This window comes from Lytechinus variegatus, chromosome 10, assembly GCF_018143015.1.
Source record: "Lytechinus variegatus isolate NC3 chromosome 10, Lvar_3.0, whole genome shotgun sequence".
Lineage (NCBI taxonomy): Eukaryota > Metazoa > Echinodermata > Echinoidea > Temnopleuroida > Toxopneustidae > Lytechinus > Lytechinus variegatus.
In genome coordinates this window covers 18274565-18296349 of record NC_054749.1, presented here as the reverse complement: position 1 = coordinate 18296349, position 21785 = coordinate 18274565, and the positions used below count along the sequence as shown (strand labels likewise).

Here is a 21785-nt window from a genome sequence, read left to right as displayed (position 1 = left end):
TGTTCATGATAACAATTACTCCAAAAAAAATCTGCTTCATAGTTTCATGATTTATGTTTAGATGTAATTTTTAAAAAAATAGCATTCGCTTGGTGCTCACATTAGATGACTTTCGTGAAATATGTATGCTCTTCATGAATTCTTAAAAATAACAGTTCTTAAAATGTAACTGTTTTGGGTCGGTATATAATGCATGAATTCCAGCTCGCGCTTCGCCCTTTCATTCTTTGTTTACAGAGACAGGTTCGTTTGTCCTTTTTGGGGTCTGAATAGCCAAAAAAATCAGCTTGCGCTTCGTGTTCGCTTTATTTGATTAGTGAGATACATATCCTTTTAATGGCACAGTCCTTAAAATGTCTTTATAAGGTCATTATGATTGCCTATTGAGTGCGCTTTGCGCGCCCACTAAGTGACTCAATTTTTTTGCTGGTGCCCCCCCCCCCCCTGATCCAAGGTACGCAATTGTCTGCAGCCAAGAACAATTATTTTCTAAACAACCATCAGGCCACGAGAGCGTCAATGAACAATCCAATTTTAAAAATGATTGATTCAGTTTTTAATCCATTGTTTCTGTAGAAATCCTAAATATCATTTCGTGGCATTTCTTCCTTTCAACATGTTCAGTGTATTACATATATTTCTGTAGATATTACATGGTGCATTTATAGGCCTTCAATTGCCTCTACGTTCATGTAATTATAACAAACAGTAATAATGAGATTGATGATATACTGATAATAATAATGGTAATAATAGCAATGATAACAATAACGACAATAATGATAACTATCATGCTGATATTAATGATAATGATGAACGTTTTATTTTCCTCTCATTAATGCATTATTTGGGGAGGGGACGTGATTCGTTCGGAAACCACCTCAGTCTAATTTCCCTCCACACCTTAATATTCAGGGGCTGTATTCTGAGGCCATTTCATCTTTAAACTATTTTATTTTATCTTTAAAAATTAACTGGTATTCTGAGGTAACGTTTTATCTCTCAGATAAATTGTGATTTTTTTTCTGAGATGAATACCTTCTCAAAAAATAAACAAATCTTGCCGCTATGTCGCTACAACATGTATACGCTCCATATCTTATTTTAATATCATTCTGTTTTCTTAAAGCATGATACAACTTTACACCTGAGTTAGGATTCCACCACTAATAACAGGTAGATCACCTCATTTTCATCCCTCTGTTTTTACATTTGTGCCTTTACTATACCATAGAAGAGACAAAGTGACTGCTTTTACTGCATGTTTATCACTTATTATCTGTTGATAAGCTGTGCTTTTTCAAATGTAAAATAATAATGTGTATGTTGCTTTTCTTTTTATTATTTCTTTTTTATTCTTAAATTATTTGTATTGTAGCAAATAAAAACTGTTAAAAAAAATCACGCTATCTGTCGGGCCGAGGTGGTCATGGTATAAAAAAACCCGTTATTGTTCATGCTTTTTTTTGACGTATAGAAGGCAGTCTAATGTCTAAAATGATTTTCATTGTAACCCTTCCCCTTCTCCCCCCCCCCCCCCTCTCTCTCTCTCTCCTCCCGGGGCCGTATTCATTGAATCTAGATTTTTCGTGGATAATACACAATATATTTTTACGGTTGGATTGATCATATTAATAAGAATAATCTATACTGAGGTGCTAAAGTGAACAATTCAGTGCTTTTACCTTCCGCCCTCTTTTGTTCAGAGCTTCCAAGGTACCCTAATCTAGCATGTTGAAAAAAAACAAATAAGGAAAACAAAATCATTTTTGAAATGTCAAACCTGTTTCTTTGAGAGCATTTACTTGAATAACCTTATATAATCGCCTATTTATTTCAACGAATTCCTTGACTTCAACCATCCGTTTGATTTATTGGAAGAAATTACATTATGAGGTTTGAAGGGATGCTCCGGGCTGAAGATAATATGATTTAAACAGATATAGAAAAATCAAACAAACAAAACGCCGAAAATTTGATCAAAACCGTACAAGGAATAACAGAGTTATGACATTTTAAAGATTTGCATTATTCCGGTAAATTGGTTCTAGGCATGTCTTCATGAATATTCATTGAGCAATTTGATGATGCCATATATCCCCACTTGTTCTTTTGTATTTTATTATACGAAATTCTTCTTCCAAGAACTGAAAAAATGAATTGACAACTGATTTAGTATAGATACCCATTGCTGCAACTTATTGCAATACAAAGGCACATTATAAACAAGTATATAAAAATGAAACGATTATGATTTCACGTAATAACATACGAAAAGGGAAAATGGGATGTTATATTATCAGCCCACCTAATGAATATTTACGATGACGCGCATAATTATAACTATTCTCACCAAATATCGCTAAACTTAAAAATTCAGTAACTTGTTATTTGTTATCCGTCTTTGATGAAAATGTCAGTATTTTGCTCTGTGAACTTTACCCTATTTATTTAGATACAAATGTTATCATCCCGGAGTACCCCTTTAAGATGCCTTTCGCTTCGATGACTTCATCCAGGGAAAAGAGTACTAAAGTAAGTCACCAGAGCCTAGCTGTTTATCGTGCAGGCAAGCTCTCGGACAGCGCACATTCACCGTTCCTCCTCTCTCTCCTTTTTCCTCCAACGATATTGGTAAGTACAAGCAAGGTTGGTTCAGCGCAATGACGCAAGTAGAAAGTTTTTCTCACCTTAGTGTTCCACACAATATTATTGGATGTATTCCGTCATTCTTTATTGATTTATAATATCCTGGGTGGCCCAACTTTACAGGCAAACTTATTTCATGCGCATCCAATATATAAAAGAAACTATTGTGCAATTTTTTTTAGTATGATACATTATCTGCAAATGTCTAATTTTTATGCTTTCTAATATTTTTTTTCTATATTCTTGATATTGTATATATTCAATGGAAAACGGAAATGAATTCAATTCAATTCAAAATCGAAACTTTCTCTCTTCCTCCCTACCCTTTCTATATCTGTATAGGCCTATCCCCCCCCCCCTTCTCATGCTATTTTCTCTTCTAACCCTTTCTCTCCCCACTCCTTTCTGTCTCTCTACATGGATGACATGCCCCTCTTTTCTGACCACCCCCCGCCTCACGCCTCCCCACTTTTACTCTCCCTCCCTTACTACTCCTTTGATTTTACAATAAATTCGAAATAATCTTATTTACTATTTGCATCTTAGTTTATTAGAGAATGCACGAAATTCAAAGTAATAAGGTTGTGATTAGGTCTAGGCTTGGCGCAATCTGCCCTTTATTTTCTTTCTTTCTTTTTACAGACTTCTCTAAATATTTACGCAGTGTTTTTTTTTCGTACTTCTCTCAGAGTTAAATAGCGTGTGTTTCCCCAGTTCATCATGTGACAATGAGGGCGAGGAGGGGGGCGGTTCGGACAAACCTTCGTTGAACATGTTAAAACGCTTATCCACATATTGCATTTCGCATTCTTGAGCTATATAATACATTTTTAATACATATCGCACTGGACATTGGTACACTGCCCTTATACTGTCCTCATCAGATGTGCGTTAGTTGTTTTCTATCAAACAAAACATTGAAAAATTGTTGAACAAATACCCATGGTACTTTAATTATAAACAATGCGTACCATGGGTAACGGCATGGGGGCACCAGCAAACATTTTGAGTCACTTAGTGAGCGCGCTTCGCGCGCTTAGTTGCCAGGTATACTGACCTAATAGAGGATATGTATTTTACTGATCAAATAATGCGAGCGCTTAGTGCAAGCTGTAAACATGTGACATTCAGACCTAAAAAGGGGCATATTAAGCACATTTTTGTAATCATGATACGTACCTGTCTCGTTAAACAAACAACACGAGCGCAAAGCGCAAGCTGAAATTTTTGTAAATATTGACCCCAAACAGGGAAATTTTAAGGACAATACTTTAGCTGTTTAGGAATCCATTAAGAGTAGGCCATATACATATATCACCATAGTCAGCTAATGCGAGTGCCAGGCGCTTGCTGATTTTGTTATAATTACATCCAAACACAAGCACTTGTAGTCATTGTAAATATGATTTCAATTAGCATCTCACTAATCAAATGTTGCGAGCGCAAGAGCTGAAAATGTGGGAAATTCAGACCCGAAGAGGAGCATTTCAAGGCTTGTTTGTAGGAATTCACGAAAACCATACGTATTTGACTTACCAAATAATGTGAGTGCGAAGCGCGAGCTTAAAATCTTTGACATTCTGACCTACAAATTAAACATGCTAAGCACTATGCGAGCGTGAAGCGTAAGCCGAAAAAAAGAGATTTGGAGCTATTAAAAAACGGGACACTTTATTCATGTTTTATAAATCATGAAAAGAATGAGAAATTGGGTAGGTTTTCTTCCTACATCAATAATGCGAACACGAAGCGCAAGAAGAAAATGATTAATATTCTGATATGAAACTGGATAATCTAAGCACGTTTTGAATAAAGAACAAACTGTGTATCTATATAAACATGTGGGCGCGTGTTTTTGAGATTTAGACATAGAATCTGGGCATTCTAAATACATTTTATTTATTATGAGAATCAATTATGCGCAAGAGCGAGCTGAAAAATTGATATAACTATCGGAAAGGGGCCGATTTGAGCACTATTTCAAGCACTGTGTATAGGAAAATTTTGAAGTCAACATGGATCGCACTTAACAAATAATGCGAGGGCAAAGCGGGAGCAGATTTTTTTTTTAATTATCATTTAGACCTAGCACTATATAGGGCATTGTAAGGATATTTTGTCATAGGAAACTGATGATAGTGGAGCGTCTTGGCCCAGTGGATTAGTCTCCGACTCTCCGGACTTTGAAACAGAGGGCTGTGGGTTCAAATCCTAGCCATGGCGTAATTTCCTTCAGCAAGGAATTCATCCACAGTGTGCTGCACTCAACCCAGGTGAGGTAAATGGGTATCGGTAGGAAGTAATTCCTGAAAAAATCTGTGTGCACCTAAATAGGTAGCCTAGCTTAGCCGGGTAATAATGGTAGCAGGGCCCGCTGGAAAAAAAGTTTTCGGAACGGAAGTGGCTACCCTGGGTAAATATACCATTTTATTATTATTATTATTATCATTATTATTATTATTACTATCTTCCTTTTCCTCTTCCTAAGCGCAAGATGAAACGTGTTGATATTCCATTCTGAAAAAAGGACACTTTCATTATTAGGAATTCATGAAACTGTTATATTATCTATCAATCTAATATTACTGAGAGTGCGAAATTTGTTGATATTAAGGCCTGAAAACTGGACGTTCTCAGCACTTTTTTTGTATTGTCTTTCTGCCTACTTGAGCGCATAATGATAATCCTATGCAGAGCTACTCGGCAGTTGATCATGTTGACGCCTGATGAAAGATATTCTCCCGCATCATTGAAGGGGACGCAGTTAAGGTTTGCGTACATGTGAACCAACAGAATGCGGTGCCTCTACGAGTATACGAGTAGGCCTATGGGGATCGGGCCGGCCGTTACGAGGCCGTAAATTAAACATGGGTATAGACCAATTTCACAACGTGAGAGGGCAGCAGACTGGTCGCCATGCTGCGGTGGGCGAATCAACTTTTATAGTACACAAGTCAATAGGGTATTTGGTACATTCGTTCGATTTTTTTTTATTTTGGACCAATTGAGCAGATTTCTTGTAAGATTCACAATGAGCATTAATCGGAGAAGTTCAGGTCGCAGCTGTGCTGTGTTCAATTGCCACAACAATTGGAGAAAGCTTCCGGATTGGAAGCAAAGTGAATGTGAAATTCACTCGCCTTGGATTCATGAAGCCTGTTTGTGTGTGAAGCCGTACTCCCTGCATAGGTTTCCAGGCCGTAATGAAGGAATGCGTCGCCAGTGGATAAAAAACATATCAGTCCCTCTCTCTCTCTCTCTCCCTCTCTATCTCACACTATCCCTCTCTCTCTCTCTCTTTCTCTCACTATCCCCTTCTCTGTATTACACCATCCCTCTCACTCCCTCTCTCACACACTCTCTCGCTAGCCCCCCCCCCCCTCTCTCTCTCACTACCCCCCCCCCCCCCCTTTCCCGGGCCCCTTTCTCACTATTCCCCTCTCCCGTCTCACTATCCCCCTCCTCTCACACATACTCTCTCCCCCTCTCCCCTCTCTCATCCTCTCTCTCTCTCACTCTATGTCTCGTTCACTCTCCCGCTACTCTAACACAATTTACTAGCAACAAGAAGTGAGCTCCCTGATGAAAACCAACAGCGATTCTTGGTCATCATCAACTCACTTTTACTGACAAAACTAAGGGGAAAAAGTAGCCAAAGTGCAAAAATTCATCATACCTTAATCGGTCAGATATGGCCATTGTCTTACATCGTCTACCCAGGTGTCCATGCTTTATTTTATTGATTTATGATGAAGTTAATGACACAATATCAGAGCTTATCTGTAATCTTTCATTGAATTTGTACACAGAGCAAATCGCGGTCAGCGCATTTGCCCACCGCAGCAATGGCGTCGCCGATAGAGGGCCAAATACATAAACCGGCCGTGAAATTGGTCTATAATACCTCCTTCGTACTTTTCTTTTTGTTTTTCAGCGTTTATTTCAAGTTAAAAAGAAAGAAAAAAAATGGTTGCCAAACATAAGAGGGGGCCGGGGCCGGCTCGCCCCCCCTTCGACCCACGCCTGCCTGGAATCATTTGGTCCATTCATCACTTCGGCTAATCGCCAGTTCGTCTATCATTATTTCGTCTCATAACCAGTTGGTCTAATATCCATTTGATTTTCATTCATTTCGCCTAATTAAGACTGAGGTCACGACTCCAAAAATTAGCCTGCTAGCTCTGCGACCCGACGGCGATTTTTTTTTTTAAAGCAAATTTCGCCCTGGCACCGACCGGCGCCTGTCCTTTCACCATTGGGGGCATCACTCGGTCGTATGGCAAGCCGTATTGCTAATCATGCACTTTCTTATCCTGTCAGTGCAGTGGGTGCTGTAGCCAGGTCTAGGCCTATGCATTTGATTGAGTGTAGGCCTAGATCTATGCCTCGTTCTTAAAACGTTCGTTCGTGTGTAAACAAATGGACAGGCTGGATAAGAAAGTGCATGATTAGCACCCCATTTTGGTCTAATTTATCGTAGTAAGCCTACCTGATTTCACTCTTGGTGCACTAAAACGAGGATTTGAACTTGAAGTGGATGCTGCACTAACTCTGCCACTGGCCCTAGCATTCCTGACTCCGCCTCCAGCTCCGGCTCTGTCTTGATGAGCAGAAAACGAAGACAAAGATCTGGGACTAGATCTAGGCCTAGGCCTACCATCTTCCTCAATCTCAATAGTACTGCTGCTACGTCTTGTACGAGCACTACCGTTACTACTTGCCTCATGGTCATCATCAACATCATGTTCATCCCCTTCCTCGCGCTGGCAGATATCCAACAATTTGTTAACACATTCTTTGAGATAACCATGCATTTCGACAGCGAGACCAGCGGCTACTCTTTCGAGGTTTACTTTCACTGCGTCCAACTTTACCTTCGCCAATACACGTTCATCGTTCAAAATCAGTGTTTCCACTTCTCGCAGAGTTCTACTCATTCTTGAGAGTACGCTGTCTGGTACCACATCATCATTGACATTAGCCGCCATATTACTCAAATTTGGAATTGTCCATAAAACATGAAGAGATAATTAATGATGGATTGGCACATGAAGATTGTGGCAACGTGAGTGTAGTTTAGCGAGAGTGTGTAGTAGACGCGATGTCGAAAAAATAATAATAATATTTAAAAACAACAAATTGGCAACATATCACGAAATGAATTACTGATATGTTGCCAATTTTTGCACAATTAGCGTTCATTTTTTGTGTCTAATGTGCCACTCAAAACTAAATTTCAACCATAAAAATGCAAATAAAGTATAAGTTGTTCATTTTTTGTAATAAAAAAAAAACAAACCCCAAAATATCATACGTCAAAAGAGAATACTGAATGATTACATAGAAATTGGCAACATATCCTTAATTTCATTCTTGATATGTTTGATTTGATTTTGATTTGATTTTATTGATTTCCGTTTCACAACATAAGAATGATAAATATAACATGATAAGGTCGAAAATACTGCAAAACATAATAGATATATATAACATAATCTTAGACTTAAGGAACATGATTTAACAAATAAAAAAAAAAAAACCTAATATGACATTTGTATTTGAAAGTAAAACGGAGGGTCTTGCCGAAAAAAGCCAAGCTTGTACAAAAGGCAAGACCCTAAATAAACTTAGTTTCATTACACACAAAAAACACTGAGTCGTAATGATATGTAGAGCTTTTGTTTACAAATAAATACAAACAGCATTAAGGTGGAAGGGGGGTAGGGGAAGAAGAGGGGAGGGATAGAGAAGTGCAGTGCACATGACGTAGAAAGAAAGCGGGCAGCAGGAGCAGGTACTTTGGCTAATTACGATTAGAAAGAAAAAAGCAATAACAAATTATACATGTATATGTATATAATATGAAAGCATACAATACACATATACATTGACGCCGAGAATGATAAAGAAAGAAAGAATGTTGCCAATCGATTTAAACGAATAAAGTGCAAAAAAAAAATCAGAACTGAATTATTGCACTAATGTAAAGGTTTAGATCACAGGTTATTTTTTGCATCAATGTAATAAATACCAAGTGAATTAAAACGCTAAACTAGCGATAGAAACAGAGCTGAATTTGAGCACTAAAGTAAAGCTCAAAATACCACGTGAATTCTAGCACTAAAGTAAAGCTCAAAATACCACGTGAATTCTAGCACTAAAGTAAAGCTCAAAATACCACGTGAATTCTAGCACTAAAGTAAAGCTCAAAATACCACGTGAATTCTAGCACTAAAGTAAAGCTCAAAATACCACGTGAATTCTAGCACTGAGGTAAAGCTCGAAATCAAAGCGATATCTTTCACAACATGAGTGCTAAATTTCTTTTGTCATTTTGTGATATCACTAAATCGAATTAGTGATATCACTAATTCGAATTAGTGATATCACTAAGTCGAATTAATGATATCACAAAATCGTATTAGTGATATCACTAAATGAATTTGTGATATCAAAAATTGGAATTAGTGATATCACATATTCGATTTAGTGATATCACTAATTCGATTTAGTGATATCACTAATTCGATTTAGTGATATCACAAATTTCTATTCATTTACTACACAAACACCTTTTTTGATATCACGAAATAGAATTCGTGATATCACTAATTCGAATTTTTGATATCACAAATTCATTTAGTGATATCACAAATTCGAATTTGTGATATCACTAATTCGATTGAGTGATATCACTAATTCGATTTAGTGATATCACGAATTCTATTTCTTGATATCAAAAAAGGGATTTGTGTGAAAAACATATGGGAATTAGTGATATCACTAATTCGATTTGGTGATATCACTAAATCGAATTAGTGATATCAGTAATTCGAATTAGTGATATCAGTAATTCAAATTCGTGATATCACAAAATCACAATATATATCAATACGGCTTGCCATACGGTCGCCGCTCAAGATATAGCGCCGAATTAAAATTTTGGCGGCGCCTATACTCACTTTTCACTCGCCGCCCGAAATACGCTGGGCGCCCGGTTGGTCGCCGTCCGGGCACCAACGATCGATCGGTCGCCAACGAGCGATTTTGGTCAAAAATTGAACTCGTTAGATCAAGAGCCATTGAGCGGTTATCGGCCGGCCGCTGGCCGGTCAGAGATCGGTCAATCTCACGGCGAATTCAAGTTCGGACGGGCGATTACCTAAAAATATGCCAGTGGCCGGTGGGGGACCGCCACCGGCATAATATTTTTAGGGATTCGGTGGATCGTCAGCAGATCACTGCTCGGAAGCCAAACTAATAAGTTCATAGAATTGACCCAGATTTGGCCTTGAGTAATGGGTAATTGACCGGGCACTGCTCAGCCACCACTAAGCATTATTACAGCCAACTTCTAAAAATATCGTTCGGTGATGCCTAAATTCCAGCGGCGCCCGAACAGGCTACTATTTCGGTCCGTCGGCTCTTTGAGTTGTGAGTTGGGCCTAACACTTAGTCGAAACAAACCAAATGTACTATATGGACTAAATACAGAATATCTTATTTTATACAGAGACCAAAGACCAATTATGACGTAATCCTCATCTAATTCCGGATCGCTGTGACGTCATGAAGTGACCGATCCCTTTGCTTGAGAAAGTCAGAATTAGCGTTGCCCTAACATTTATTTTGCATCCGAAAACTCGTTCAGCCCCAAGAGCTGCTCATTCAGCGCCACTCCCGCTTATGATCTCGGCTGTCACCTGCTCGATCGCGACGAAAATCGGCGTGCGCGTTACCCAATGAATAATCTGCTAAACTGTTCGATCAAATTCTTCGAAATAACGTCATCACTAATTAATTATGATAATTAATACGTAAAATAAGAAATATGCTGTAATTTACCGAATAACCAAACTGCGGTTTATTTTTTTTTTCATTTAAAGAAATCAACATCAAATTATTTCTTATTCATTATATTGTCATTTTTTAAAATACTTTTGCATTTCATTGCTCTACGACCTTTTTAAAAATAAAAATTCAAGGCGACTTTATTCTTACTGTAAGCGAGGTAACATCATGCAAATAAAAATACACAATCCATGTTTCTTAACGATTTGGGTCTGACATACACTTAAAGGACGTTCCACAGTTATGTTTGTGCGCATTATGATCTGCGCATGGTTTACACTCTGCGCGCTGACGTCACAGTCACAATGGATGAACAGATGATTTATTAGCTGCGGGTATGAGCTGATTTTTCTCATCTTCTGCACTTTAACTGCAGATCCGATGCGTTATTTCACGAAGCTAAAAAATGGAATCATTCCATAGAGCATAAAGAAAATTCTCTACAATTTCAAAATAGGCCTACTTTACTCTGCAGTGCTGCCAAGAATCACGAATATTACTCCGAGTTTGAATAAATGGTAGAGTCGTTTTTATTTTTTCTTCACATAGATACAAAGCATTCGGCGCATTTTTGGTGTTTTAAAAAGCACATTTGCTCTAATAAAAATGCTGATAGTTTAAAAACAAGAACATAAACCCCTATTTCTTAATGATTGTACCTCTTAGGCATACCTTCCTCTACAACTCTGCAAATTTTGGGGAAAATGACATGGATTTTGAATAAAGTGCATCATTTATTGTACGTTTGTAGTTTGTTACTGAAATTTCACATCTTTTAGATTGGGATTTTGTTATCTTTTACGCCATTTTTTAAGAACTGACAGCACTGTTAAACTTAAAATTGCAAACAAATAACACTATAAATAGATTCTCCATTCTAACAATACAATTATTAACTCTCTTGCGAAATTTGATGACTTTTTCATGTATTTGGACTGAGTAATAGAGAATTAAACTCATTGTAGTAATCTTGGGCGGTCTAAAAATGCCAAATTCTTTTGAATGCGCCATTCTTAAGAACATCAATTTGGGTGAACTTTGAAGCTCTATAGCAAAACATCAAGCACATGGACCTATGATAATTTTTGCATATTTCGAATATTAAGGTTCGAAAGTATCTATGTGCAAAGTTTGGTGAAAATGACATGGATTTCACTTTAACTGTGGAACGTCCTTAAGATAATTATGTTGGGTCATATTGGAACCGCGTCCCGGTCGCAAATTTGGTCCAAAAACAATAATGCCACGGCACGGCGCTGCGCAAGCTTTTCGCGTCATGGTTGATAGAAATAATTATAAATGTTTTATCACATTTATAGGGGACTTTTTTCTTATCTTTCAGAAATCAAATCAAATCGACCACAATGTCAGGGAAAGCCATTGTTATCGATAACGGATCTGGGACTACAAAGGCAGGATATGCTGGCGACGATAAACCAAAGTTCGTGTTTCCAACCACCGTGGGTAGACCTCGTCACCAGGGTGTTATGGTTGGCATGGGGCAGAAGTCATGTTTTGTTGGAGACGAAGCTCAGAGCAAGAGAGGTATCCTTACCCTTAATTTACCCCTCGAGCATGGTAACGTTACCAATTGGGAAAACATGACGGAAATTTGGCAACACATCTTTAATAATCAGCTTCAGGTGAAGCCAGAAGATCACCCAGTTCTGTTGACAGAGTACCCTCTTTGCCCCAAGGCAAACAGGGAAATTAAGGCTCAGGTAAATTAAACGTTACTAAAACTCAAATTTAAACACAACACAGCCACGATAACATCAACTTTAAAACCTGAAATATAGTCGCAATAAATTCTCCCTCTGTTTCTTCTGTTCTGCGATAAAAATGGAATTTCAAAATAAAAAAAGTGTTTTAAATACTCAAATATTCTTCACCGATTTCTTTTAATGACATTTTCATTCGTAATCCGCGCAGAATGTTTTGTGATCTCTTTTGCCCCTAGTATACACTTTAAGGGGAATCCAACCCAAATAAAAACTTGTTTTTATAAGGAAAAGAAAAATCAGACAAGTTGATTGTTGAAAGTTTGAACAATATTGGACAAACAACAAGAAAGTTATGAATTTTTAAAAGTTGTAAATATTGGTAATCACTATACCCATGGAGACTTCAAATTGGCCGCATATGGGATGTGATAGTGATGTAAGGCAAGGACTACTCTTTCATGTACTCCAATACACATTATGGCTAAAATGTCATTTTTCCCAAAAGTTTTATTTCAAATTATATTTTTCTTTCATGAGGACATAAAACAATTTACTCCCTGGGTTATATTTAGATTACTGCCCCAGGGGAATGGGTACTTAGGAGAAAACCACAAATCCCTGATAATAAAGTACATGGCCTATGGGAAAGTTGTCCTTGCCCCTTGTCATAATTTACTTACTCAATTGCCAATTTGAAATCTACATAGTATTAGTGATCTCAATTTTAAAGCAACTATAACTTCCTTATTACTTGTCCGATTTCTTTCAAACTTTCACCATTCTGTTTAATTTATTTTTCTCCTTCTCAACACAACTTTTATGGCCAAGGTTGGATTCCCCTTTAACATAATGCTGATTAATTAAAGGGGAAGTTCACCCTGACAAAAACTTTATTGTAAAAATAGCAGAAAAATAATAAAAAACATTGCCGAAGGTTTGAAAAAAATTAATCAAATTTGGAAAAAGTTATTAGAATTTCAATTATTTGATTTGTGACGTCATATGCGAGCAGCATTCCTACATAGCGAATGGTAAAAAATCAATGAAATGTCATTTTCTCAGAAAATTTAAAATGGTTTTCACTGTACCTTTTGTATATCAATAGACAAATCATTTAACACCCAATCATGAATAGAAAACAAAATTAAGTCATCAGGAACCATGCAAAAATTTGAAATTCATGCATTTTATATTACATAACACATGGGCAGCTGCTCGTTTATGACGTCACAAATCCAAAACTTTGAGCTCTAATAACTTTCTTACTCTTTAACTGATTTTCCTCAAACCTTCACCAATACTGTTTACTATTTTTTCTGCTATTTTTGCAACAAAGTTTTTTTTTCAGGGTGAACTTCCCCTTTAATGAATTGCGATGTAGGCTATGTTGTTTGCTTAGATAGTTTCCCCATGTTTAAACTTCTTCACTTCTTCATAATTTATGTCTTCATTTTTTAAATTGAAATTGGAATTTTAATCAGGGCAAATCGAAATTACTGTATAGTAAGAATCCTAATCCTAATTATTATGACTATAATGTTCTCAGTGATTCTTGAACCTTATCATGCCTATTATTATACGTCAGGTAATGTTTGAGAAATTCGACGTGCCCTCCCTCTACCTCGCCAGCCAGCCAGAGCTTTCGCTCCGCAGCGTTGGGCTTGACACAGGTATGGTTTTTGAAACTAGTGAGGGTGTTTGTAACGCCGTACCTGTAATCAACGGTAAGACAGACTTGAGTGCAACCATCCGTGTGGAACTTGGCGGACGTGATCTCACCGATTACATGATGAAGATCCTCACCGAATCTGGCTATTCTTTCACTACCACAGGTATGCAGGCCCGGATACCGGGATAGGACTACTGATCTATTTAATTAAAAATCAAACTAGTTATTATAAGAAATCCTTCCCCAATACGGCAAGGGATTGGAATACCCTCCCATATAACTTGATTTCCATAACCAGTTCACAAACATTAAATAACAAATTGATAAGTCTCCAGCTTGACTAGGATGGTCTTCTCTAGCCGACCTCTATTTCCTCCAAGTTGAATGATGTTCCAGCTGGAGCTTTTCATACCTACCGTGAAACCGGGGAATGTAAATGTTTGTTGGGTATATAACTAAAAGTCCACCGCACACCTTACGACGGTGAGTGCGCCACCATGCGCACTCACATTACTCCTATTTTAAGATCCTTACATTGGCTCCATGTAAAACAGCGTGATATGTTCAAGATTTTGTTGTTAACTTTCCATTGTTTTCATGGCTCATCTCCCCAGTACCTTATTTCACTGATCAAAAGTTATACCCCTTCAAGATCCTTACGTTCCTCCCTTTCCAATTCTCAACGGTTACCCCCAAAGTTTCCAAAACCTGGGGTGAAAGATCATTTGTTTACCCATATTCGAAGCTATGGAATAGCCTCCCTCATAACATCAAACAGTGCTTGACTTCTGAAACTTTCAAAAATTACCTCAAAACATTTCTGTTCAATTCTTCTTAATTTCTTTTATAATTTCCTAAAAAGCGCCTTGAGCACTCTACAGAGTGCATTTGGCGCGATATAAGTCTAATTATTATTATTTCGCGATCCGATATTGGAACAAATCACATTTTGTTCATTTTCTGAAAATGTGAATGGAACATATCATTTTATTTGCGGTTTAAATTAATTGACAGGATATTAATACAACCATTTTGAAAGATTGCAAGCCTTTAGTTTGGAGTAAAGGCCAAATTAGTTTCAAATCGTAGCCAATCGTATGTTTGCTATGACGGCTTGCGACTAGATATCAAATTTGCGTTTATTCTAAGAAAGATAATAGGATAGTCACAGATTTGAGAATAGGTATTCGTACGATGATTTTGAACCTTACACAGTAAGATATTCTAAGTCCCAATAATAGCTTGAAATTCTACTATGTTTTTTTTTTTCAAAATTAAGTCGCAGACCAATCGTACGGTGTGCAGTCGCCTTGTAACAGGTTAAAATATTCCATTATTACAATTTTATTCATCAGTGTAAAGGAGAGTGGCCTTCACCACATAGGGATTTTCGGAATACCCGTTGGGCAAATTCATTATAATGGTAGCGAATCACGGTGTCGTCCATAGTTCAGCATTGCTGCTGGTGGTATTATCAGGGGCGGATCCAGCTTTCGCCAATAGGGGGGGGGGGCGAAAAATATTTTGATCAACATTTTTCTCGATTGGCGGCTACAATCTGGCTTTTTTTGGTTGGAGTTTTCAGGGGGTAGTCCTAACTAAAGACTGAAGTTTAAGTATATGTTAGTTTTTATTGCTATCAACAATATAAGGTAAATCTCACGTGATCTTAATATATAATGCGAGCGCGAAGCGCGAGCTAAAAATTTTGATATTTTATGTCTTTAGAACTGAAGATTCAAAGCAGTTTTTATAATCATGCACAAAGATAAGTATCCAACTAAAGAATGCGAGCGCGAAGCGCGAGCCGAAATTTTATCACAGTAACGTGAAAAGTGACTCAATTAGGACTGTTTGTAGTGATTAATGAAGAAGATACAAGTATCACCAAATAAATGAGAGTGCGAAGCGCGAGCTCAAAATTTCTGATCTTCCGACCTAAAAAATGGACAGTCTAAGCGCGTTTTTACTTAAATAAACAAGCTGTGTGTCTCAAACAATGAAATGCGAGCGCGAAGTATTAGCTTAATTTTTTGATATACTGACATGATAAAGAGGCATTTGAAAATTTTTGGTAAGAATTTCCAAAGAGGATAGGTATCTCACACATCAAACAATACAATCGCGCAGCGCGAGCTGAACATTTTGATATACATTAACAATTTATGAAAAATCAAACAAAATAATGAAAGCTTGATGTGCGAGCTGGAAACATTGTGTGCAAATTGATATCAGAACATGATATATTGTATATATATTGGATATATATTAGTGTCATTTAACCCTCTTGAATGGGATTCATTATACATAGGCAATGGGAGCGTGAAGCGCGAGCGAAAAGTGTTATATAAAGTCTATTTTCCAATTCTTCCCCTCACCTTTTTGTTGTTTCCTTTCGAGTTCGGGCCGGCCGTTACGAGGCTGTAAATTACACATCATGGGTATGATACCTCTTTCTGACTTTTCTTTCTGTTTTTAATAGTTTCTATCAAGTTAAAGAATACACTTTTTCTGCAGGTTGTCAAAAATAGGGGGGCCGGGGCCGGCTCGGCCCCCTCCTGGATCCGCGCCTGGTTATCATTATTGCAAGGGACTTTTTTTCTATTTTCTAATTTCTAACTTGCTCTAAAAAAACGTATTTCCATCCATATTTATCTCTGTTATACAGATGAACGTGAAATCGTAAGAGACGTCAAGGAAAAACTCTGCTACATCGCACAAGATTTCAACGACGAGATGCAGAATACGGCTCCCTCTGTCCTCGAGAAGACATACGAACTTCCCGATGGCCAAATCATGACTATTGGTACGGAACGCATCCGTTGCCCAGAGACCCTCTTCCAGCCGTCCTTTATTGGAATGGAGGGTCCCGGGATCCATCAACACGTCAACGACAGTATCATGAAGTGCGATGCTGGCATCCGTGAGTCCTTGTACGGCAACATCATTATTTCTGGAAGCAGCGCTACACTCAAAGGAATGGCTGACCGCATGAAGAAGGAGATCGGCGCCCTCGCCCCAGGCATGACCGTCAACGTCGTCGTTCCAGAGCAGGCGAAATACGCCGCCTGGATTGGAGGATCCAAACTGGCATCGCTTTCAAACTTCAAGGATATATCCATTAGCAGGGAGGAGTATCAAGAGTCTGGTGCATCCATTGTACATACTAAATGCTAAGAAATTGTTTTATTCACCTCAATTCGCCTCTTTTCAAAATATCCTTAAGGCTTTGCACTATACATTTTATATATTATTTCAAATGTATTATTTCCAACTATTGGTATCTGTAAGCGTTTTAAGAGGTATTAATTGTGTTTATGAGACAATAGACAAAATGGGGAGGTCTCTTAAATAGTTTATTTCTAATAATGGACATCTTAATTCTTCTGGTTCTTTAAAGGTACTACATGATATTATAAAAAATGGTAGAAACTTGGGTTTTTTTAGGGGGTGGTTACATTACATTACATTTATATTTTTACGTTAAATTACGTTGCATTTTTTGTTCTCGTTACATTACGTTACATATTTTTCAATAATACCATCTCGCGTATGCCGCGTCTTCATTGCATAACACCTTTTTATAACGACTATAATACCCCAGTCACATTTGCTCTCCGTTGGCCGCACGGCGAGTCGAGAACCAGCTTTATATAGGCGGTTTTAATAAAAATGAATAAAACAGCTGTTTTTTGACTCGCCGTACGGCCGCCGTAGGATAAACGTGACTGCACTGTGCTTTAACTGCACGGTCGATGAATGGTGCCTCGCGCAGATCACCGTGCGGTGTGACCATCAGTAGCGTAGGCCTATTGACACAACAATGTGGATTTAATTTTAAATGTTTGTCTGATTTTGTTGTTTGTCTGATTTTGTTATAGGTTCCGATGTTATATTCAGAGAAAAATAACATATGTCACAAAATTTCCCTTTTATTTCTTTCTTTCTTTATTACTTTCTTTCTCTTTTCCCTTCTGTCTAGGTCTCGGAAATTCGGGGGGGGGGGGGGGGAGGGGTAGAGTCAATGGCCAAAAGCTCTCCCAATTGTAAGCCTGTGATGACCAGGGTGATACAGGTGTTATGATAGACTAGGAGCAATTACCCGTGGCAGCACAGGGGTAGGAGAAATATTTCTTTATCAAGGTTTGTGTGTTTAGGGGGGAGAGGGTGACATTCTTGGGTGTCCAGCTAGACAACTGCCTGCACACTGAAAGCCAAGCAGTTTATTGATAAAATATATTCAACAACTGATTCATAGCAGACTTCTCTTTCAATGTAGATTGGCAAGGTTCAATATTAAGTTTAGCATCTTGGGTTGAACTGGAGGAAGATCTGAAATCCATCTCTAACTTTAAAATGGAAAACATGTATTAGAACAAGGTGAAGCAGCCAGGAGGCAATTAATGTGATATAGAAATGTTATCATTACATGTATTGGGTCAGAAATAAATATATAAGTACATTGCACATGTACCTTACAATGCACATCGGACGGTCGTTGTTGTACTTTGTACTTTCAGTTGTTGGGTTCCATGGCTGAAATGCCTCGCATCTCCAAATAAGCCGAGGGGGGGGGTAGCCTTAAGACATTTTTTCTTCAATATTATATGTTAGCGTAATTCTACAGCAAGACTAGCAACTATGTAGATGTGATTAGAATACTAATGCAAGTATGGTGTGCGAGCTGAAATTCTTGAATTGTAGTGACCTGAAAATTTAATTTTTTTGAAAAAAAAAATCTGCCAAGAGGGAGTGAGAGAGATGCTTATGAAGCCCCAGCCCCCTAAAATAAACTTTTGATAAAGGAAATAGAAAATAGATAAATAAAATGAATAAATGTATAAAACAGGGAACGAGGCTTAGATATTCCTCAACTTTTGATACAAGCTTTCGACCTGCCATAGGCTTTTTTACATGTACATGCAGACATTTCTATAGGGGAAAACCTCTGCTTTTCATTCTAAAAAGCTAATGTGCCCTCATTTATGATGACATATGAATGAACTTTTTTTACAGATAGAATGAATAGCGATGGGTTCCAATAGAACCCTGCAGAAAAGAATCGACATTTCATTCATCCTCCCTTCTTTGGGCGTTTTAGTCTCAATAACGACTAGGAGCTATAATTCAAAATGTCGAACTGATCATGTTGATACTTCTTTAATCTTAAAAACCTATATTCGACATTCAACATTTCTAGATGAAAGGCGCTTTCTAATGTGAAACGTTTAGCGGAAAAAATATCTTAAGACACATGATACAAATCTTGAAAAAAGAAAGAGAGGAAAACAAAATGGGTGGCACTTACACCGAGAGTTTTCCATTAATCTATCTTTCCATTCAAGTCCCATCCTGCTCCAATTGAAAGGTTAAGGTTCATTTTAAAAGTTTTCAAGCCCTATTTTGTATTAAAAAAATACTTTGATAACAAAAATGACGAACGGAAAGTATTTTCCAAGCTGTCCAGTTCATTTTGTTCGATGCTTTCTCATAAAAAGGCTAGCCGACCACATATGATAAATCGATATCTTTAAACATAGTTAACAAAGGGTCTCAATTACCTTGTCATCAGGCCATCTGCAACATACAACACAAATGTTCAAATTCACTTTATTTGCCCGAGATCAATGGAAACGACTCGTGGCTATGGTGACTTTGCGATATTCCACAAACCCGTGATTGGCGTGTATAATCGATGCATTGGTCGTATAACCGGAATTGGGCTTGTCAACCTTCCATTAAACGTATCTTTATTAAAGAAGTCAACACTGAACGTTACACAAGACGAAACATGATAAGGCTATAAATTCAGTGGATTCATCATTAATTTTGCAAACCAAAGATGTGACAAGGGTTTAGTGTGACCATTTAGTTTTGTTGATCGCATATGTTCGTGATGTTTGCACATGCTATTGTGCGATAAAACTGCGCCCTCGAGTTTTAAAAACTTAACGAATTAAAATATTTAATGGTGATAATTAAATTTGTATGAGTCTTACTAGTGGAATGACGGTGGATTTGTTTGAAAGGTGTTAACTAAATACAGTGTTGGTCTGAGAATACTGAAAAGCAGCGGATCCTTGGTGGAATTTTATTTTTGGGGAAAAAAATCTTGATCCGTAGATTTGCTTTCAAGTAATCCACACTCATGTGCAGAAGTATCAAGGAACTTTCGCCTGTCGACATTGTTGGTTTTTGTCAGTTTCCCCGCGTCTATACTGAATTTCAAATTTTCTCATGAATTTTATTTGCAAGCTAGCATCTCAAATCAGTCGTACCAGTATAATCAAGTAAGAGGTCACTTTCTTCATCACTCATGGAGTTTGACAGTAATATCACATCATCATCTCATGCACCGGGAAACGTAAGCAATGTATCCGGCGCGTTACCTCTTCCGACCCTGATCGTGTATATTTCGTTTAGCATACTCGGTATCTTTGGCAATGGTCTTGTCCTCTTTGTGATTGCAAGGGTTGAATACCTCCAGGACACAACCAATCTTCTCATCGTGAACCAATCTCTTATAGATGGGATCTCTTCGATACTTCTACTTGCCAACTTTGTCTTGCCCAAACCGCCCCTTCCTGGCAAGAACCCATCACTGGCTACGATACTTTGCGGAATCTGGTATTCCCAGTATCTCTACTGGGCAACCTACATAGCTTCAATTGTCAACTTACTTCTCCTGACGCTGGAAAGATACTTCGCGGTTGTCTATCCTTTACGATATAGAAGACATGTCAAAGGCAGACTGGTGATCGTTTGTTCCTTGATACCGTGGATACTTGGGCTTCTTCATATGAGCTACCTGATCACTCTGACTAAGATAAAAGACGGAACGTGTCTTCTCTTCTTGTGGCCGAACGAAGTCATGCAACCCGCCATGGGCATCTACACATTCCTAATGTATTTCATCATCACCTTCACCGCTATGTTCTGGATGTACTATCGCATCATGAATACCTTGCGCCAGGCATCGAAGCCTGCTGTCGGGTCAGTCCACCAGGTCAAAGACTACAGGGAACTCGCAAGGAAAAATGCAGTAAAGACCATGCTGTCTTTGAGCCTCTGCTATGCTACTTGCTGGGCACCAAATCAATTCACCTACCTTCTCTACTGCTTAGGGGTAAATATCGACCTCGGCGGAACGTTTTATTATGTAACAGTTTCCTTCGCTTTTATTAACATGTGGATCAATCCCTTTGTATATACATTTCAATATCATAAATTTCAGAACGGACTTAAAACAGTATTCGGTCGTGCAAGACAAGGCCGTGAGACCGAGGTTCAATCTTCACAAACCATAGACACGTCATTATCTCAACCTTAAAGAAACGAAAATAATGATTTTTGAAAGCATAAAATTGGTTTCTAACGCAATGGGAAAAACGTTATTTCTGCCTCGTTTGCAGTGCGTGACTTTTTGGACGAAATGTATGCGGCACAAGGAGACCATACTTGCCTGAGGAAAAAGATATGGTAGTACCTCCTCATGAAATCGTACATTTCTCGATTAAGATCTCAAGATTTCTTGGCTTATAAAGTTCTTTCCATTCTTTCCTAAAATTGATATTAAGACATTTTTTTATTGCTTTGTATGGATGGTCCGGGTTGAAAAGAAATTATATCCAGATAAATAGAGAAAATTCACAAGGCAAAATGCTGAAAGTTTCATCAAAGTCGGATAACAATTAACGAAGTTATTGACTAAGATTTTCATTATTCCGGTGAAAAAGTATTAGGCATGTCTTCATGAATATTAATTAGGTGGGCTGATGATGTCATATCCTCGCATGAGTCTTTTGTATTTCATTATATGAAATGAGGTCTATTCAAAAAAAATTCTACCGAAAACTAAAAAAAAATTGGATAAACTACTGATTAAGTGCATT

General features: G+C 37.8%; 2 protein-coding genes across 2 annotated transcripts; both read left to right on the top strand.

Moving 5' to 3' along the window:
• The first annotated feature begins 2529 nt into the window (after positions 1–2529).
• Positions 2530–17893, top strand: LOC121422498 (actin, cytoplasmic-like). Its single transcript, XM_041617588.1, has 4 exons — positions 2530–2634; positions 11843–12221; positions 13810–14056; positions 16562–17893. The coding sequence occupies exons 2-4, from the start codon at positions 11865–11867 to the stop codon at positions 17068–17070; spliced, it is 1113 nt and encodes a 370-aa protein (XP_041473522.1). The 5' UTR covers positions 2530–2634; positions 11843–11864; the 3' UTR covers positions 17071–17893.
• Positions 17894–20209: 2316 nt separating this feature from the next.
• On the top strand, positions 20210–21223 carry LOC121422645 (kiSS-1 receptor-like). Its single transcript, XM_041617804.1, has one exon. The coding sequence runs from the start codon at positions 20210–20212 to the stop codon at positions 21221–21223; it is 1014 nt and encodes a 337-aa protein (XP_041473738.1).
• Positions 21224–21785: the final 562 nt, after the last annotated feature.

What these genes read in the sequence shown, in the direction of transcription:
- LOC121422645 (XM_041617804.1), top strand. Translation starts at nt 20,210, where the DNA reads ATGGAGTTTGACAGTAATATCACATCATCATCTCATGCACCGGGAAAC.
- LOC121422498 (XM_041617588.1), top strand. Translation starts at nt 11,865, where the DNA reads ATGTCAGGGAAAGCCATTGTTATCGATAACGGATCTGGGACTACAAAG. An exon ending in ACAGGGAAATTAAGGCTCAG is followed by an intron (nt 12,222 to 13,809) that starts GTAAATTAAACG and finishes ATTATACGTCAG; the next exon opens with GTAATGTTTGAGAAATTCGA. An exon ending in CTATTCTTTCACTACCACAG is followed by an intron (nt 14,057 to 16,561) that starts GTATGCAGGCCC and finishes TCTGTTATACAG; the next exon opens with ATGAACGTGAAATCGTAAGA.